At 66.7% G+C, this 14,849-nt stretch overlaps 2 protein-coding genes across 3 annotated transcripts; both read right to left on the bottom strand.

The window, feature by feature from the left end:
• Positions 1–215: 215 nt before the first annotated feature.
• On the bottom strand, positions 216–4,223 carry ALDOC (aldolase, fructose-bisphosphate C). The gene is made up of 9 exons (XM_037374035.1): positions 4,093–4,223; positions 3,190–3,315; positions 2,902–3,113; positions 2,757–2,811; positions 2,512–2,672; positions 1,904–1,987; positions 1,641–1,815; positions 1,361–1,560; positions 216–720 (listed from the first exon to the last, which is right to left on the bottom strand). Exons 2-9 carry the CDS (start codon positions 3,299–3,301, stop codon positions 625–627), a joined length of 1,095 nt encoding a protein of 364 aa, XP_037229932.1. The 5' UTR covers positions 3,302–3,315; positions 4,093–4,223; the 3' UTR covers positions 216–624.
• A 1,753-nt stretch (positions 4,224–5,976) lies between these two features.
• Positions 5,977–14,793, bottom strand: SPAG5 (sperm associated antigen 5). Of its 2 annotated transcripts, none has more exons than XM_037373963.1 (24): positions 14,491–14,793; positions 14,032–14,133; positions 12,375–13,813; positions 12,103–12,295; positions 11,631–11,750; positions 11,446–11,538; positions 11,206–11,340; positions 10,797–10,916; positions 10,466–10,558; positions 10,082–10,216; positions 9,843–9,936; positions 9,676–9,769; positions 9,494–9,575; positions 8,970–9,103; positions 8,532–8,697; positions 8,218–8,374; positions 7,868–7,939; positions 7,602–7,725; positions 7,236–7,347; positions 6,929–7,009; positions 6,701–6,844; positions 6,435–6,509; positions 6,250–6,330; positions 5,977–6,152 (listed from the first exon to the last, which is right to left on the bottom strand). In XM_037373963.1, exons 1-24 carry the CDS (start codon positions 14,512–14,514, stop codon positions 6,039–6,041), a joined length of 3,984 nt encoding a protein of 1,327 aa, XP_037229860.1. In that variant the 5' UTR covers positions 14,515–14,793; the 3' UTR covers positions 5,977–6,038. The 2 variants fall into 2 exon arrangements, with proteins under 2 accessions (XP_037229860.1, XP_037229867.1); XM_037373970.1 differs by having other exon boundaries at positions 6,701–6,841.
• Between the last annotated feature and the right edge of the window lie 56 nt (positions 14,794–14,849).

Raw genomic sequence — 14,849 nt, 5'->3', positions numbered from 1 at the left:
ACGAGACGGGGCTGGGGGAGGAGAACTGCGGGTCCTTACCCGCCCCTTGGCCCATTGAGCGAGCCCAGCCACCCCCGCCCCCAGGTGCCAGAGCCCCCTCTGTGTGCAGGTGGGCTGAGACCGGGCACAGCTCACTGCATGGATGAGCACAAGCGGCACCCGCGGCCGGGATGGGGCAGCAGCCGGTGCCCCGCAGCGAGGGAGGAGGCGGCACAGCGCTGTCTCTACCGTTTATTTGTTGTTAGGCTATTTGGTACACTGGGTGCACATGGCGAACACAACACACGCGCTCCAAGGGCGGCAGCGACCGGGACTGCGAAGCTACGGCTGAGCAGGGGCACCCCCAGGCCTCCCCTCCTGCCTCCCCCCCACGCGGCCTGGCCTCCCCCTCCACGGCCTGGCCAGAGCCCCCCACCAAAGGGGCATCCGGGTGCCTCCCTTCGGGGGGCTAGGTAACCCAGCCCCCCCACCTCATCTGCAGACGCGGCAGCACGGAGCCCATGGGGCCCGCTCCCCTCCCCCTCCCCGCGTGGCGGCTCCCCTGGGTGGCTGGAGTGGAAGCGGGGTGTGAGCAGTGGTGGGGAGGGGGCCAGGGCGGGGGCTGGTGGGGTGCCCGGCTGGGGCTCAGTAGGCATGGTTGGCCACATAGAGGGACTGCCCGGCGGCCCCCGAGTCGTCCCCGCTGCCCTCGTACTTGCCCAGCGCCGCCAGCCCATTTACCTGCAGGGAAAAGAAACATCAGTGGCCCCCAGAGGGTATGGCCCCCGAGGACCCCAGTCCCTGGGGACACCACCTTCAGGGTCCCCCAGCTCATGGGGACACAGCCTTCGGTGTCCCCTGCACCCCTGCAACAACACAGCCCTTGGCATCCCCCTCCCACAGGGACAGAGCCCTCAGTGTCCCCCATCTCAATGGGCACAATCCTTGGTCTCCCCCACCACCCCAGGGGACATGGCTTTTGGCATCCCTCTTCCCACAGGGACAAGCTCTTGATGTCCTGTGGCACCCTCGAGGGCATGGCCCACCCCACAGGGACCTGGCCCTTGGCATCCCCCATTCCCCCGTGGGGACACAGCCCTCGCTGTCCCCATGGACACAGTACTGTGTCCCTTTCATGGGGATCATGGTCCTTGGCACCCCTTGTCCTGTGGGGCACAGCCCTTGGTGTCTCCTATCACCCTGGGGGACATGGCCATCAGCATCCCCTCTGCCAATGGGCACAGGCACCAGTACACCCCTTCGCATGGTGACATTGCCCTCGGGGTCCCCACCACCCCAGAGGACGCAGCCCTTGGGGTCCCTGCCACCCCAGGGGACGCAGCCCTCAGCACCCCTCTCCTGCGAGGGCCATCGCCCTCACCTCTGCACGCTTGACAAACTCCTCGGTGGCGGCGGTGGCATTGTCCTGCTGCCCGCGCCAGGCACTGAGCGCCGACGCCTGCAGTGCCCGCCCATAGGAGAAGGTGAGGGCCCATGGCCGCATTAGCGGGCACGTGTTGATGGCGTTGAGGTTGATGGAAGCCTCCTCCTCACTCTGACCCCCGGACAGAAAGGTGACACCTGCAGAGAGCTGTGTTATGGCACTGCGGGGGGCACAGGGCATCCCCCTCCTGGTCCCTGCCACATCCTGGTGCCAGTACCTGGCACGGCTGGGGGCACGGTGCGGCGCAGGGCAGTGACAGTGGCCATGGCAATCTCCTCAGGGCTGTACTTGGTGGGGCAGGAGTGCCCAGGTGTCACCATGTTGGGCTTTAGCAGGGTCCCCTCCAGGTAGACGTGGTGGTCGCTCAGTGCCTTGTAGACAGCTGCCAGCACCTGGGAAAGACAGGCAGTGTGGGGTCCCCTGGCACGTCACAGCACAGCACAGCATGGTGCCCACCCTGCTGCCCACCCCACCGCTCACCTTCTCTGTCACATACTGGCACCGCTTGAGGTCGTGGTCACCATCAGGCAGGATCTCCGGCTCCACGATGGGCACGATGCCGTTCTGCAAACACCAAGCAGATGCCACCATGGGGACATCCCTGGGTATCCCTCTGGCCCCATGGCAATGTGGGGCAATGCCTGGACCTGGGGGGCGATGCTCAGCCCCAAGGCTCAATGCCCACCCTTGCCGGTCATACCCATCCCAGTGGGGTGATATCTGGCCCCATGGGGTGATGCCCAGCCTGAGGGGGTCAATTCTTGGCCCCACGGAGCAATATCCACTTTTGTGGGGCGATGCCCAGCCCCATGTAGCAATGCCTGGCCCTGTGGATTGATCCCTGACCCCATAGGTGATGTCCACTCCATGGGGCAATGCCTGGTCCTGAGAGTCAATGAGCAGCCACGTGAGGTGTTACCTAACCTCTGGGTTGATGTCCAGCCCCATGGGATGACACTCAGGCACGGGGGCAACGCTGGGCCCCAGGGATCTGTGCCCATCCCCACAGGGCAATTCCTGGATCCTTAGGTCAATACTCTGGCTATGGGTCAGTGCCCACCCCATGGGGCAAAGCCACAGCCACGTACCTGCTGGCAGATGCTGGCGTAGCGGGCCAGGACGTTGGCGTTCTCCATGATGGCGAGCGCAGAGGGGGTGTTGTCGCTAATCTTCAGCACGCAGCGCCACTTGGCAAAGTCAGCCCCATCCTTCTTGTACTGGGCACAGCGCTCCGACAGCCCGTCCAGTCCTGCCAGGCAGCGCGTCAGCCCCACAGCCCCAAACCCTGCGGCCCCCACCCCACCGTGCTGTGTGCACCGCTCGCTCCACCTACCCTGCGTGGTGGTCTCCCCATCTGTCCCAGCCAGCGGCACAACACCCTTGTCCACCTGTGGAGAGAAGGGAAGGCAGCGCTGAGCCCCACCAGCATCCTCCCAGCACCCTCAGCACCCCACAAACCCATCGGAAACCCCCCACACCTTGATGCCCACAACGATGCCCTTGTCCTTGATCATCTGGACGAAGGGGGTACCATCGTCAGCCTTTTGGTACATGGTCTCGTGGAAGAAGATGACGCCCCCAATGCATTTCTTCACCCGGCTGTCGGCACTGAAGAGGATCTGGCGGTACAGCCGGCGGTTCTCCTCCGTGTTCTCCACCCCGATCTGGTTGAGGCGCTTCGCCATGCTCCCTGCAGGCACCCAGCACCCTCATCAGCCTCCGGCGTGGGGAAAAGGGGTGGCGGGCCAGAGCCCCCCAACACTGACCTACGGACTCATCGGCAGCCAGGATGCCCTTGCCGGGGGCCACAATGCGCAGCGCGATGTCCGACAGCTCCTTCTTCTGCTCGGCCGTCAGCGCGGGGTATTGGTGCGTCATGGTGGCGGTGGTGGCTGCAAGCAGACGGGGGCTGAGTCACGCGCCGGCGGGGTGGCACCCACCCCCCCCCCCGCCAGCACCCTGCGGGGAACCCCACGGGGCTGGGGACCCCCAGCCCTGCCAGCCAGGGGGGTGGGCTCCCTGCGTACAGCAGGCAGCTGCCCTCGCCCCGGGCCGGCCAGGGCCTCGTGGAGGATGCCGGGGAGCTCCCAGCCATTTTGCTGCCTGCTCGCCCGCCCCCAGCCCAGCCATCTTAGGGAGCGCAGCCCCGGGGGGGCGGGCAGGGCCCGGGGGGGCCGGCGATGGAGCTGCCCCGCGGCCGGGGCTACCCCGAGCGGCTGGGACGCGGGGGGGTGGCGGTAGCCTGGAGCTGGGGATACTGGGAGGGGGGGGAATACCTCGGGAATGGCGCTCCCCGGGGAGGAGAGACCCCAGGGGCGGCACTACCCGGGGCTGGGGGCGCCCGGGCTTGGCGCTGCCCCGCGGGGCCGGTGATGCCCGGGGGAGCTGGCGCGCCCCCCGGGGTGGCGATCCCCCCGGCCGGCACCGCCTGGGCTCCGGCTGCTCCAGCGCAGGGGGTGCCTCCAGAACCCTCCCACCCCCCAACACCCCGGCGCCCGGGGCTCCCCCTACCTCGCCGCCCCCCCTGCCCCGGCGCCCCCCAGCCCTGCCCGACCCCCCGGATGCCGGCAGCGCCGCACGAAGACGCCCCGGAGGCTCGGCGGTGCTGCCGGCTCCCGTCACCGGGCGCCCCCCGGGCGCCCCCCTCCCCCCCGCCGGCTCCCCCTTACCGTGCGCAGGGCGGGCGGCGGCGGACGCGGACTGCGGGCTGTGTGCTCCGGCCCCGCGGTAAATGGGGCTGCGCTGCCGCAGAGCTACGTGACCGGCGGGGCGGCACCCGGCAGGACCGGCCCCCCCGGCCCGCTCCGCCCCCCCGCCGCCGCACGCACCCCCCTCCCAGCCCCGCCGGCGACCGGCAGTGGCGCTGGTGGGGACCCCCCAGGGCGACAACCCCGGGGTGGGGGCCCTGCGGTGCCACATCTTTGCAACCCCTTGCTGCTGGTGGGGACCACTCTGTACCCCCCCCCCAGACCCCCGGCCAGGGACCCAGCTGAGTGTCCGTCCCCCCCCCCCCCCCCCCGTCATGGGCAGGGACCCCCAGGCAACCCAGGCACCCCACTGTGCCATCCCCGGTTGCTGCCGGAGACCCCTCTGTGCCACCGACCCCACTGTGCCATTCTTGGTTATGGGTAGGGGCTTCCCTTGACACCCCCGTGCTGCTGCTGGGGACCCCGCCATGCCCCCCCATTGCCACTGTCACCTTCCCCCCATCACCTCTGGGCCAGGGACCCCCCTGTACCACCCATCACGGTGCCACCCTGCTTGCTGTCCCAGAGCCCCCGGCTGTGTCACCAGGGGCCAAGACCCAGCAGCGCAGAGCCTCCCGGGGCAGAGCAGGGAGTCCCACAGGAGACGGCGGTGTCCCCCCAGAAAAGCTGCCTGCAGGCAGCACAGGGACAATAGCAGTGTCCCTGCTCACCCCACGGGCCAGCTGCCAGGACCCTGCTGCTGAATCCCTGCCGTAAAAGGAGGGCTGAGCCGCCCCGCGTGGCCCTAATCCAGGGATAGGGGCACATCTCCCCCCGCACCCCAGAGCCGGGAACCACCTGGGCCCCCCGCTGCCCACCTCACGTCTTGGGGGGCTGTATCTGACCCCTTGCAGGGGGTCACAGCCACAGGAAGGAAGGGTGCAACACCAGGGAACAGCAAACGTTGCTTCCCCAGCAGCCACCCACGCACCTGGTAAATAGAGGCGCAACCCTCAGCACCTCCATTCCCTGGGTGCTGGGGTAAAGGTGCCAGCACCCCGGGTGTTGCAGCACCCGCCCCACTCTGGGCTGCGGCAGAGGGCAGGGGAAGGTGATCCCCCCCCCCGGGCAGGAGAAGCAGGCAATTAAAAACCAGAGCACTTGTTTGAATGCTGCTATTTTGGGCCACGTTCGGGGAGGGAGGTGCTGCATGGCCCTCGTGGCAGTGGGGAGCATCCTCGGGGTCGGGAACACCGGGAGAGGGATCCCGCAGGAGATGCCCTAGTAGAAAAAGGAGGGAGTGAAGGCTGGAGCTGTGCTGGGAGCAAGGGAGCCCCCGAGGAAGCCCCCCCATGCAGCACAAGGTCCCAGGGGTAGGGGACTGGGGAGCTGGCAGAGCTCCCAGCACCTGGCAGGCAGCCCTCACCACCACCCAGGGGATGCTGCATGCTGCAGCCACGCGGGGAGGGGGAACCAGCCCCATGCAACAGGCATGTGGCCCACAGCCCCGCCGTGGGGTGCAGGAACTGGCCTCCCGATACCCTCCGCAGGGGGAGGCAGGAGGGGGGCACAGAGGGAATCTAGGGCAGGAGGAGGAGCGGGGCCGGGAAGGGAAGCTAGGTCAGCCCGGGCACGCTGGCTGCTGCCGGGGCCGCAGGGTGGGAGCCTGGGGAACGCACAGCGCCTTATTGAGAGCGAGCAGCAGCGGGGGGGTGAGTGCACCCCGCCAAGGGGAGGCCCTGGGGTGGCAGGGAGCCGTGCCTGTGGCCCCGTGACAGGGACTGAGCAGGAGCAGCCAGCGCAGGCTGGATTAGTTGTCCCCACGCAGGGCATCAGGAGCTTCCTGCATCCGTATACCAGGCAGGGTGAAAGCCAACACAACTTTATTTAGTCAATAATTGCAACATTAAAGAAAGGCAGGTTTCAGGCTACAGTGGCTCGGCTGCTTCCTTGCTGCTAGTGCCTGGCTCCAGGCCCAAGTACAGCAGCAGGCAGTGGAGCTCCTGGCAGTTCGCTGCCATGTCGGGGACGGCTGAGAGGACCTGGGGACAGCAGCAGTGTTAGTGACAGCATTTGGGATGAAGGGTTGGTGTTGCTGCAGTCACAGCAAGGGTGAGAGCTACGAACCATAAATCTCACCTCTTTCATCTTCTCCTGCATCTCCTCGTGGGTCCTCAGAATTTTCTGGACGTGTTGGAGCCTCAGCTCCAGCCCCCTGATCTGCAGTGGGAGATGTCTGTCAGAAGCCTGCCCCAAAACTGGGCAGGGACCAGCCCAAGAGAGAGGGGACTAGAGCCATGGCAGCCCCTCGGGGCTCCCCATACCTGCCCCAGGTACTTGTCAGAGCGTAGCATATTCTCATTCTCTTTCTCCAGGAGCAGCAGCCGCAGTTTGTCCAACTGCAAAAAGAGCGAGCGCCGCTGAGACATCACTGTGGGACAAGACCCCGGGGAGGGGGGGGGGTGGGGAAAGGCTCCCCCCTGCCCTTGAGCTGGTCACCTGCTCCAGGAGTGAGGTCTGGAGAGGGCCCCTGTCCACAGAGGGATGGTGACATGAGGAGCCCTCAGCCCTAGCAGCCCCTCAGCCTCACCTGCTGCTGCAGCAGGACTCTCTCCTGGACATGGGCAGTGTCCACCTTGGGCTCCTGCCCTCGCACCTCCTCCCACAGCACCTTGACCTCCGTCTCAGCGCGCTGGAGCGCGCGACTCAGCTGAGATCTCTCTTCCTTCAGCTGCTGCAGGGGGAAAGGAGATGCTGAGGGGGGTTCTGTGGCTGGCGCTGCCCAGGCGTGCAGCCCAGCCAGGCCCCTATCACACACCATGACTTCCCCTCTCTGGTCGAGGAGTTGCAGCATCTTCTCTTCCTGCTGTTTCACGACGTCCTGCAGCTCCTTCTCACTCTGCGGTGGGGAAGAAGTGGTGTCAGGCAGTGTCTGTCCCTGGCCACCCCCAGCACCCCGGCAGGGAGTGAGTTTTCTCATGTTTGAGAAGGTCACACGAGCCAGAAGCACCCAAGGGGCATCACCAGAACCGGTCACCCAGATTTCTCAGTGTCCTAGATCAGCACCCGTCCCAGTTCGGCTCTGCCCTGGGGCGAGTACTGGCCCACTTCTGGCACCGGCTCACCTCTATCTTGCCCCTCAGCGCCTTGTTCAGCTTAGCGATGGTGGCAGCCTGGGTGTCCATCTTCTCCTTACTCTCCGATGTCACGGTAGCCAGACGGAGCTGCAGGTCAGAGCTGGGAGAAGACAGTGGTGCTGAGCAGGTGAGCATCACAGCCTGTCATGGTGACAGATTCTGAACCCCGTCCTGGGCATCCCACCAGCCCCATGGTGGGAGGGACCAATGCACCAGCCTGGCCAGCTAGAAAAAGCCCTTCTAGCCATGGCAGGAGAGGTCTAATCCTGGGCTAGGACAAGAGGCAAACCCCAGACAGGCTGCCCACAGGAGAGACCATCCCCAGCCCTCAACATGAGCCCCCACTGAACCCACATCTCTGTCTGCAGCGCCTTGAACTTGCTCTGCTCCTGCTCCTGGACGCGGAAGCTCAGTGTGGCAACGTCAGAGACCACGGCTCTCAGCTCCTTCATGCTTTCCAAGAGACTGGTCTCAGGCTCTGTAGACAGGGCAGAGGTTCATGAGCAGCATGGAAGGAACATCAGCTTCAGGGGACACGGTGCCAAGCAGGAATCCATGCCTGCTCGTACAGCCCGTGCAGCCCTCGCACAGGGTCCAGGGCAGGGTGACAGCCCCAGTACCTGGTGGCTTTGCTGTCAAGGAAGGTTTGTCCTTAGTAAAGGCACCTCCACCTCCGGTGGTTTCGTCAGCATCTGCAAGAGGAGAGGGCAGCGGTGCTGTGCTCAGCCCTGCGTGCTGCGGGGAGCACGACCAGAGCTCACTCACGTGGGATGCTCGGAGAAAACCCCAGCTGCCCACAGGAGCCGTGACCCAAACCATGGCTGCCACAAGGCCACAACTGGGGAACCCACAGGGATGACACTAGGATCTCCTCCTCATCCAGCACCACACCCCCAGCATGGGAGGGAACGATCCCCACCCCCACACAGGGACACCCCCCCCAGCACCCAGGCAGCGGGTGCCAGCTCACCTTTTGCCGACAGCGCTTTCAGAGCACTGCCCACGAAGGAGGTCCTGGCACGGGCCGGGGTGCAGCGGGCAGGGGTCCAGGCACAGCGGGGGGTCTGCCAGCTCTGTGCCTGCAGGGCCACGGACCAGGCTCTGCTTCTCGATGGCGCATCGTCATCCTTCAGAGGGGAGAGAGAGCACAGCTTGTGATAGCTTGTGACAGCTCTGCACTGCCTGGGTGAGCAGGGGGTGTCTCGAAGCCATATCATGGGGGACCACCAGTGTCCCACACCCCTCAGGCCACCCCTGGTCCTTGTCCCAAGGCAGGGCTCCTACCTCCTCTTGCAGAGCAGCCCTGAGGCTGTCTGCAAGCTCCTGCAGCCGCATCTTGCTCTTGGCAATGTCCGTGAAACACCAGGAGACTTTGTCCCTCTTGTGCTGCAAGTCAAGGAGCTTGGCCTTGGTGCTCTCCAGCTCCTTGCAGAGGGCAGCCTGCTCTTCACTGTGGGATGGCATCAGCCTCAGCAGGAGCAGCATCCCCCCTCCTCAGCGTGGGATGGGGACATTTCCCACGTCTGCTCCCACTGTGACCTGGGAGTGGTGCAAACCCCACGGATTTAGGCAGCCCCCCTCAAGATGGGCTCTGGTAGGCTTCCCCACAGCCGTGGCAACCACACTTGGCTGGGGCAGCAATGCCCGGAGCAGTGTTCCCCAACCCCCAGGAGGAGCTCGATTTCCCAAAAAACAGAGGGAGGTGGTGAGCGGGGACAGTACCACAGGCACTCGTGGGAATTCATCAGCTCCTCGTACTGCAGGGTGCGCTCCTGCAGGGCGGCCAGCGTGGACTTCAGCTTGGCCTCCACCTCCAGCAGCTGCGTGCGGGACATGCAGTTCTCCTGATCAAGGAACTGGAAGAGGGTGGGGGGACACAGCTGTGAGTGCACCCTTGGGACCCCCGGCAGAGTCCCTCCCATGCCTCAGGGTGCCGTTTCCCATTAGGGGCAGCTTTACCCCAGCAGACCAGCAGTTTACTGGGGACATCAGACAGGCTGGGGGAGGGCAACACGCCTGCAGCCGGGAGAAAATTATCCCGGCGAGCTCCCCGCCCCCCTCCCCAGGAATTGCCGCTGGGCAGGATGGAGAGCTGTGCTACGTGCGGGATGTCAACCACCCTCACCACGCTCACCCCCTCCCGTGGGAGGGCTAATCCCGCTCCTGGCCGGCTGCCAGCGTTCCCGCGAGGCCGAGACGGGGGCTGGCAGCGCGTGACATCGTGGGCAGGGTCAGGCAGCTCCTACCTCCCGGCACTCGGTGGCCTCCCGCAGCTCCTGGCGCAGGCCATTGCAGTCCTGCTGCAGGGCATCCCTCTCCTGTGCCAGCCTGTAGGAACGGGACAGGGTCAGGGGGTGCCGCGTTCTGGGGGCCAGGGGTGGCAGGAGGTGGGGGAGGGGTAATGTCCTGCCCCAGGGCTCAGACCCACTGGGTTATCTCCTCGCACTGCTTCCTGTTCTGCTGCTGCAGCTCATCCCGCTCCTGCTCCACGCTGGCCAGATTCGTCATCAGGGAGCTCAGCTCTGTGAGGGACGGAGCTGTCAGCATGGTGGGGGGCACAGGGGCAGCTCCAGCCCCCGTGTCACCCACCCCTACCTGCACTGAGACAGGATTTGTCCACAGTCAGCTGTTCCAGCTGAGCCACCGCATCCTGCAAGGCCACTGAGGTCTTCTTCAGCTGGCAGGACGCCTGCAGAGACACAGTGCCCTCCAAGCTCGCTTTGGGCTGCTCTTCCCCATAGGGTGCTCCCACACCAAGGGGTGCCCTGAGTCACCCCGTGCAAGGGAGCACCCCAGACACCCCCAGTCACCACTCTGCACTAGCAACCCCCTACCTCCTCCTTGGCTTGAAGAGCTTCGTCTGCCTGTTGCCTCACAGCATCCCGCTCCTCTAAGCAGCTCCGCAGCTTGTTGGGCACTCTTTCCAGCACGGCTCGGCACCAGGACACCAGGGCTCTCACCTGCTCCCGCTGCAAGGGGAGACAGCACCAAGCAGAGATCAGCATGGCATGGCACTGCCAGCCTCCAAGCCGGGACAGTGTGGCCATGTTGGCTGGTGGCACTGTCCTGCTGCATGCCCAGGGACCGGTCTGGCAGCCGGGCTGCCCGTGGCACCCAGGGCACAAGGCGCTCCAAGACAGAGCAAAGCGGCACCAGCCATGCTGGTGGGGAGGCGAGGGGCTGAGCCCACCGCCAGCCCCCACTGGGACACCCCTCACCTCCACATCCAGGGCTCTCCTCTCCTCCTCCAGATTTTCAAAGGTGACATCTATGAATTCCCGGAAAGACTGAGTCTCAGCAGACAGGGATGCCTGTGGGGCAGGAGGGATGGGTCAGCGCTGCCGTGCTGGAAGAGCCACGTTTGCTGGCCATGGAGGGAGGAGAGCGCCAGCCCCAAGGCCAGATCCAGGGCAGCTCCCCACAGCTGCACAAAGAAACCTCTGGTGGACCCAAACCCCTCCCAGACCATCGCTCAGAGCATGGGGATGCCTGTCCAGCCCCCCAGTGACCCAGGTGGGAAGCAGCCGGAGATCCCTAGCCACTCAGTACCTGCTGGTGGATGGCATTTGCCAGTAGCGTGCCCAGCTCTTGCTGGGAGGCCAGGCTCTGGCTGCGGGCGCTGATCTGGGCACTGGCATGGGCACGGAAGGCCTCCAGGAAGCGATCTCCCTGCCGAGGGAAGGATGCTGCTCTGGGCACACTGTTGCATGAGGGGCAACTCCGAGGAGCATCCCCACACGATGATGATGCCCAGGGCTCCCGCTCCCAGCGGGACACAGCCCAAGCCAAAACCACATCCAGAGAGCTCCAGCTGCCCCAGGCAGCCACAAGGCCTTCTAGGGCTACATTGGACTTTTCCCCTGGGATGCTCAGGAGCCCTTCACCCTGTCGAGATGCTCCATGAAAGGCATGGGGACAGCAGACCCTGCCCTGACCCTGCCACCAGCTGCCCCTCTACCTCCTCCTTGGCTCGGAGAGCTTCCTCTGCTCGCTGCCTCATGGCATCCCGCTCCTCCAGGCAGCTCCGCAGCTTGCTGGGCACTCTCTCCAGTACGGCTCCACACCGAGACACCAGGGCCCTCACCTGCTCCCGCTGCAAGAGGGGACAGCACCAGGAAGCACCAGCTGTAGCTGACGGCTGCCATGTGTGCTGGCAGCGCCAGCATCTCCCAAAACCCAGGGGGAAAGGGGGGATCACCTCCTGGGTGAGGGCTGCCTGCTCATCCTGCAAGCTCTGAGAAGTCGCATCAACGAAGCCCTGAAACAGGAGGCGCTGCCTGCTCCAGTCACCCTGGGGAAGGGACAAGGGCACCGGTGCTCAGGCAGGGCTCCCAGAACCAGCACAGGCAGCGCCAAGCACAGGTGAGCCCGGCTGAGACGCACCATCCGCTCAAGGGCCAGCTCCAGCTGCCGCCGCAGGTCCTGCTCTGCTCCCCGCTGCCACTGCAGAGCCTCCGTTTTCCTCCGCAGCTCAAGGTAGAGGTTGCGGTAGATCTCCTCCTCCTAAGGGCATCCCAGCAGAGCAGAGGGGGCTTCGCCCCAGCCCCACTCCACCCTGGGGGCCAGCGAGAGCTCGCACCTCCCACTCTCCCTCCCCCTGTGTGTGCCAGGGATGTTTCCCCACACAAAGGGTTCAAATCCAGCAAGCTCAGCAAGTAGAGCTGGACATGATAACGCGGCCGGAGGAGTGCCAGGCGCATCATGCCATGCATGGTGCCACAGCAGCCCCGCTTCCCTTCTGCTCCACCAGGCTGCGGTGCAGCCAGGGCCACCATCCTGCCAGCGGCACATGGGCCCCGTCATGGCACTGAGGCCACAGGGAATGGGGTGGCACCACCGCAGCGAGAGCTCTTACCCCTTTGGCATGGGTGATGTCCGTCTGCATGAACACATCCCTCTGCTCGGCCGGCCCCACACCAGGCAGCAGCCGCTGGCTCTCCTGGCAGTGGCGCAGCTGGAGCGAGAGGGCTTCAATGATGATGAGGGTGCTCTCCAGCCGCACCTCTAGCTCTGCCCGTGGCAGGGACTTCAGCTGTTCCCGAGGACAACTGGGGACAGAGAGAGGGCAGGGGCAGTGCATGGGTGTTACAGTCCCATCTGGGGCGGGAGGCATGTTCCTACACTTACTGCCAGAGCAGAGAGTCCGTTTCAGCAGCACTGTCCTTGGCGCAGGGGGGGGCACCCACGTATGTGTTCATGCTCCTCTCCTGCAGGTCCCGGGGGGTCATGAAGGTCCCGGCGCTCATGGCGGCCACCGGCGTGACGCTTGTCCCGGCGCTCGTGGCGGCCACCGGCGTGACGCTCGTCCCGGCGCTCGTGGCGGCCACCGGCGTGACGCTCGTCCCGGCGCTCGTGGCGGCCACCGGCGTGACGCTCGTCCCGGCGCTCGTGGCGGCCACCGGCGTGACGCTCGTCCCGGCGCTCGTGGCGGCCACCGGCGTGACGCTCGTCCCGGCGCTCGTGGCGGCCACCGGCAGAGGCAGGCTGTGCCGCAGGGAATCCAGCGGGGACAAGGTGCCGAGGCTCTTCTCCAGCCACACCAGTGGCAACATCCAGGACACGGCACCTGGGGCCACCTCAGGCAAGGGGACTGGGGTGGCCGTTGCCTCCAACCCAGCAGGCTCCAGCCTCTGTGCCTCGGTGGGAGGGAGCTCAGGGGGGTCCTGTTCTGGTGGGGCAGGGGACTCTGCTCCCTCAGGGGTGTCTTGACAAGATAGGGGACCAGCACCCCCAGCCAGGGGCATGGTGCCCGCAGGGCTGCAGGAGAAGTGGGTGGGCACCACTTGCCACCTGTGGAAGGGGGCTTCCCGTGGGGTGGAGCTGGTGCCGGGGGGCCCTGGGGTACAGGAGGCCAGGCTGGTACTGCCAGGGGACTGGAGGGTGCAGGGTGCTTGGATGGTGCTGCCTGGAGGGTTTGTGGTGCAAGGCACTGAGCTGCTGATGCTGGGGGGCCCTGGGGTGCAGAGCATTGGGGTCACGCTGCCACAGGGCTCTGAAGTATGCAACACTGGGATGGGGCTGCACAGGGGGGCTGGCATTGTGCTGTCAGGGGGCTCCGGGATGCTGGGTGACTCTGGGGTGCGGGATTCCAGGACTGAGCTGCTCAGGGCCTCTGAAGTACAGGGTCCTGGAATGGGGCTGCTGGGGGTCTCCGGAGTGCAGGGCGCCTGCCCAGGGCTGCTGGGGGGGTCTGGGGTGGTGAGGCCCAGGACTGAACTGCATATTGGGGCTGGCACAGGGCTGCTGGGCGGCTCTGGGGTGCAGGGCCCCCGCACGGGGCTGCTGGGGGGCTCTGGGGTGCAGGGCCCCCGCACGGGGCTGCTGGGGGGCTCTGGGGTGCAGGGCCCCCGCACGGGGCTGCTGGGGGGCTCTGGGGTGCAGGGGCCCAGGACTGCACTGCATATTGGGGCTGGCACAGGGCTGCTGGCGGGCTTCGGGGTGCAGGGCCCCCGCACAGGGCTGCTGGGGGGCTCTGGGCTGATGCTCTTGAGGGGCTCCAGAGGCCTGGGTGCCAGTGTGGGTTTCCTGGGGCGCCCCCGGGTGCAGGACACCGGAGTGCCACAGTTCTACAAGACATTGGGGGGGTCGAGGGTCAGGGCTGTCCTGCCCTTCCTCCCATCCCCCCATAGCCGTTTGTCCCATTTCCCCCACCCCAGTAGATCATACCTGTCATCCCAGTGCCTTGGCACCTCACCCCAGTACCACCAGTTCCGGTACAGCCCGACACCCCTTCCCGTTACCCAGCCCCCTCCCCTGGTGTCCCCCCACCCCGCCCCGCACCCACCTCGAGCCGCAGGCGGCGGAACAGCGGGGTGAGGGTGGTGTGTTCAGCGCCCGGTTGCAGCTGCAGCTCCTGCAGGGGGAGGCGCCGCGGCCTCCGCGCCGCCTGGGGGTGGGGGGGTGGGCACCGGGGGTCACCGGCAGCACCACCGGCAGCACGCCCCAACGCCCCCCCCCCCTTTTCATATATACAGGGACAGTTCCGGTCCTTACCAGACGCCCCTGCCACCCCCGCGGCTCTCCACGTCGCCCCACCGGGACCCCGCCCCCAACCCCACCCCGTGGGGAGCCCCCCGGCCCGCACTCACGGCGGGGGTCAGGGCGGCCCGCACGGCCCCGGTGCGGCCTTCCGGTGCCGGCCCCGCCCGTTTGAAACCACCCCCCCCACCCCCTCCCGCCCCCACCCCTCCCCCCCCGGGGCTCTCCACGCCGCCCCACCGGGACGCCCCCACCCCGTACTCACGGCGGGGGCCCGGGCAGCCCACATAGCGCCGCTCCCGGTGCCGTTCCCGCGCCGCCTATTTGAAACCCACGCACGGCTCTGATTGGCTGCCCCGCGCACGCGTCGCTGCGCCTGGGAGTGCGTTAGGGGCGGGGCCACGCGCGGTGGTGGGCGGGAAGGGGCGTATCCTCGAGAGAGGCCCCGCCCAGCGGGCGCGGCGCAGCGCCGAGCAACTGGCCACGTCGGGGGCGCGCGGCGCTTGGCGGGGGGCGCACGGGAACGCGCCCAGCTCCAGCTCCAGCTGCCTCCCGACCCCAGGCCTGCCCCGGGGCACCCAGCCCTGCACGGCCCCCCAGACCCCTGCCCGAGGGTTGAGGGGC

The sequence above is a fragment of the Falco rusticolus genome, chromosome 1, assembly GCF_015220075.1.
Source record: "Falco rusticolus isolate bFalRus1 chromosome 1, bFalRus1.pri, whole genome shotgun sequence".
Lineage (NCBI taxonomy): Eukaryota > Metazoa > Chordata > Aves > Falconiformes > Falconidae > Falco > Falco rusticolus.
Note: the sequence above shows the minus strand (reverse complement) of the source record. Positions and strands in the feature narration are given on the sequence as shown.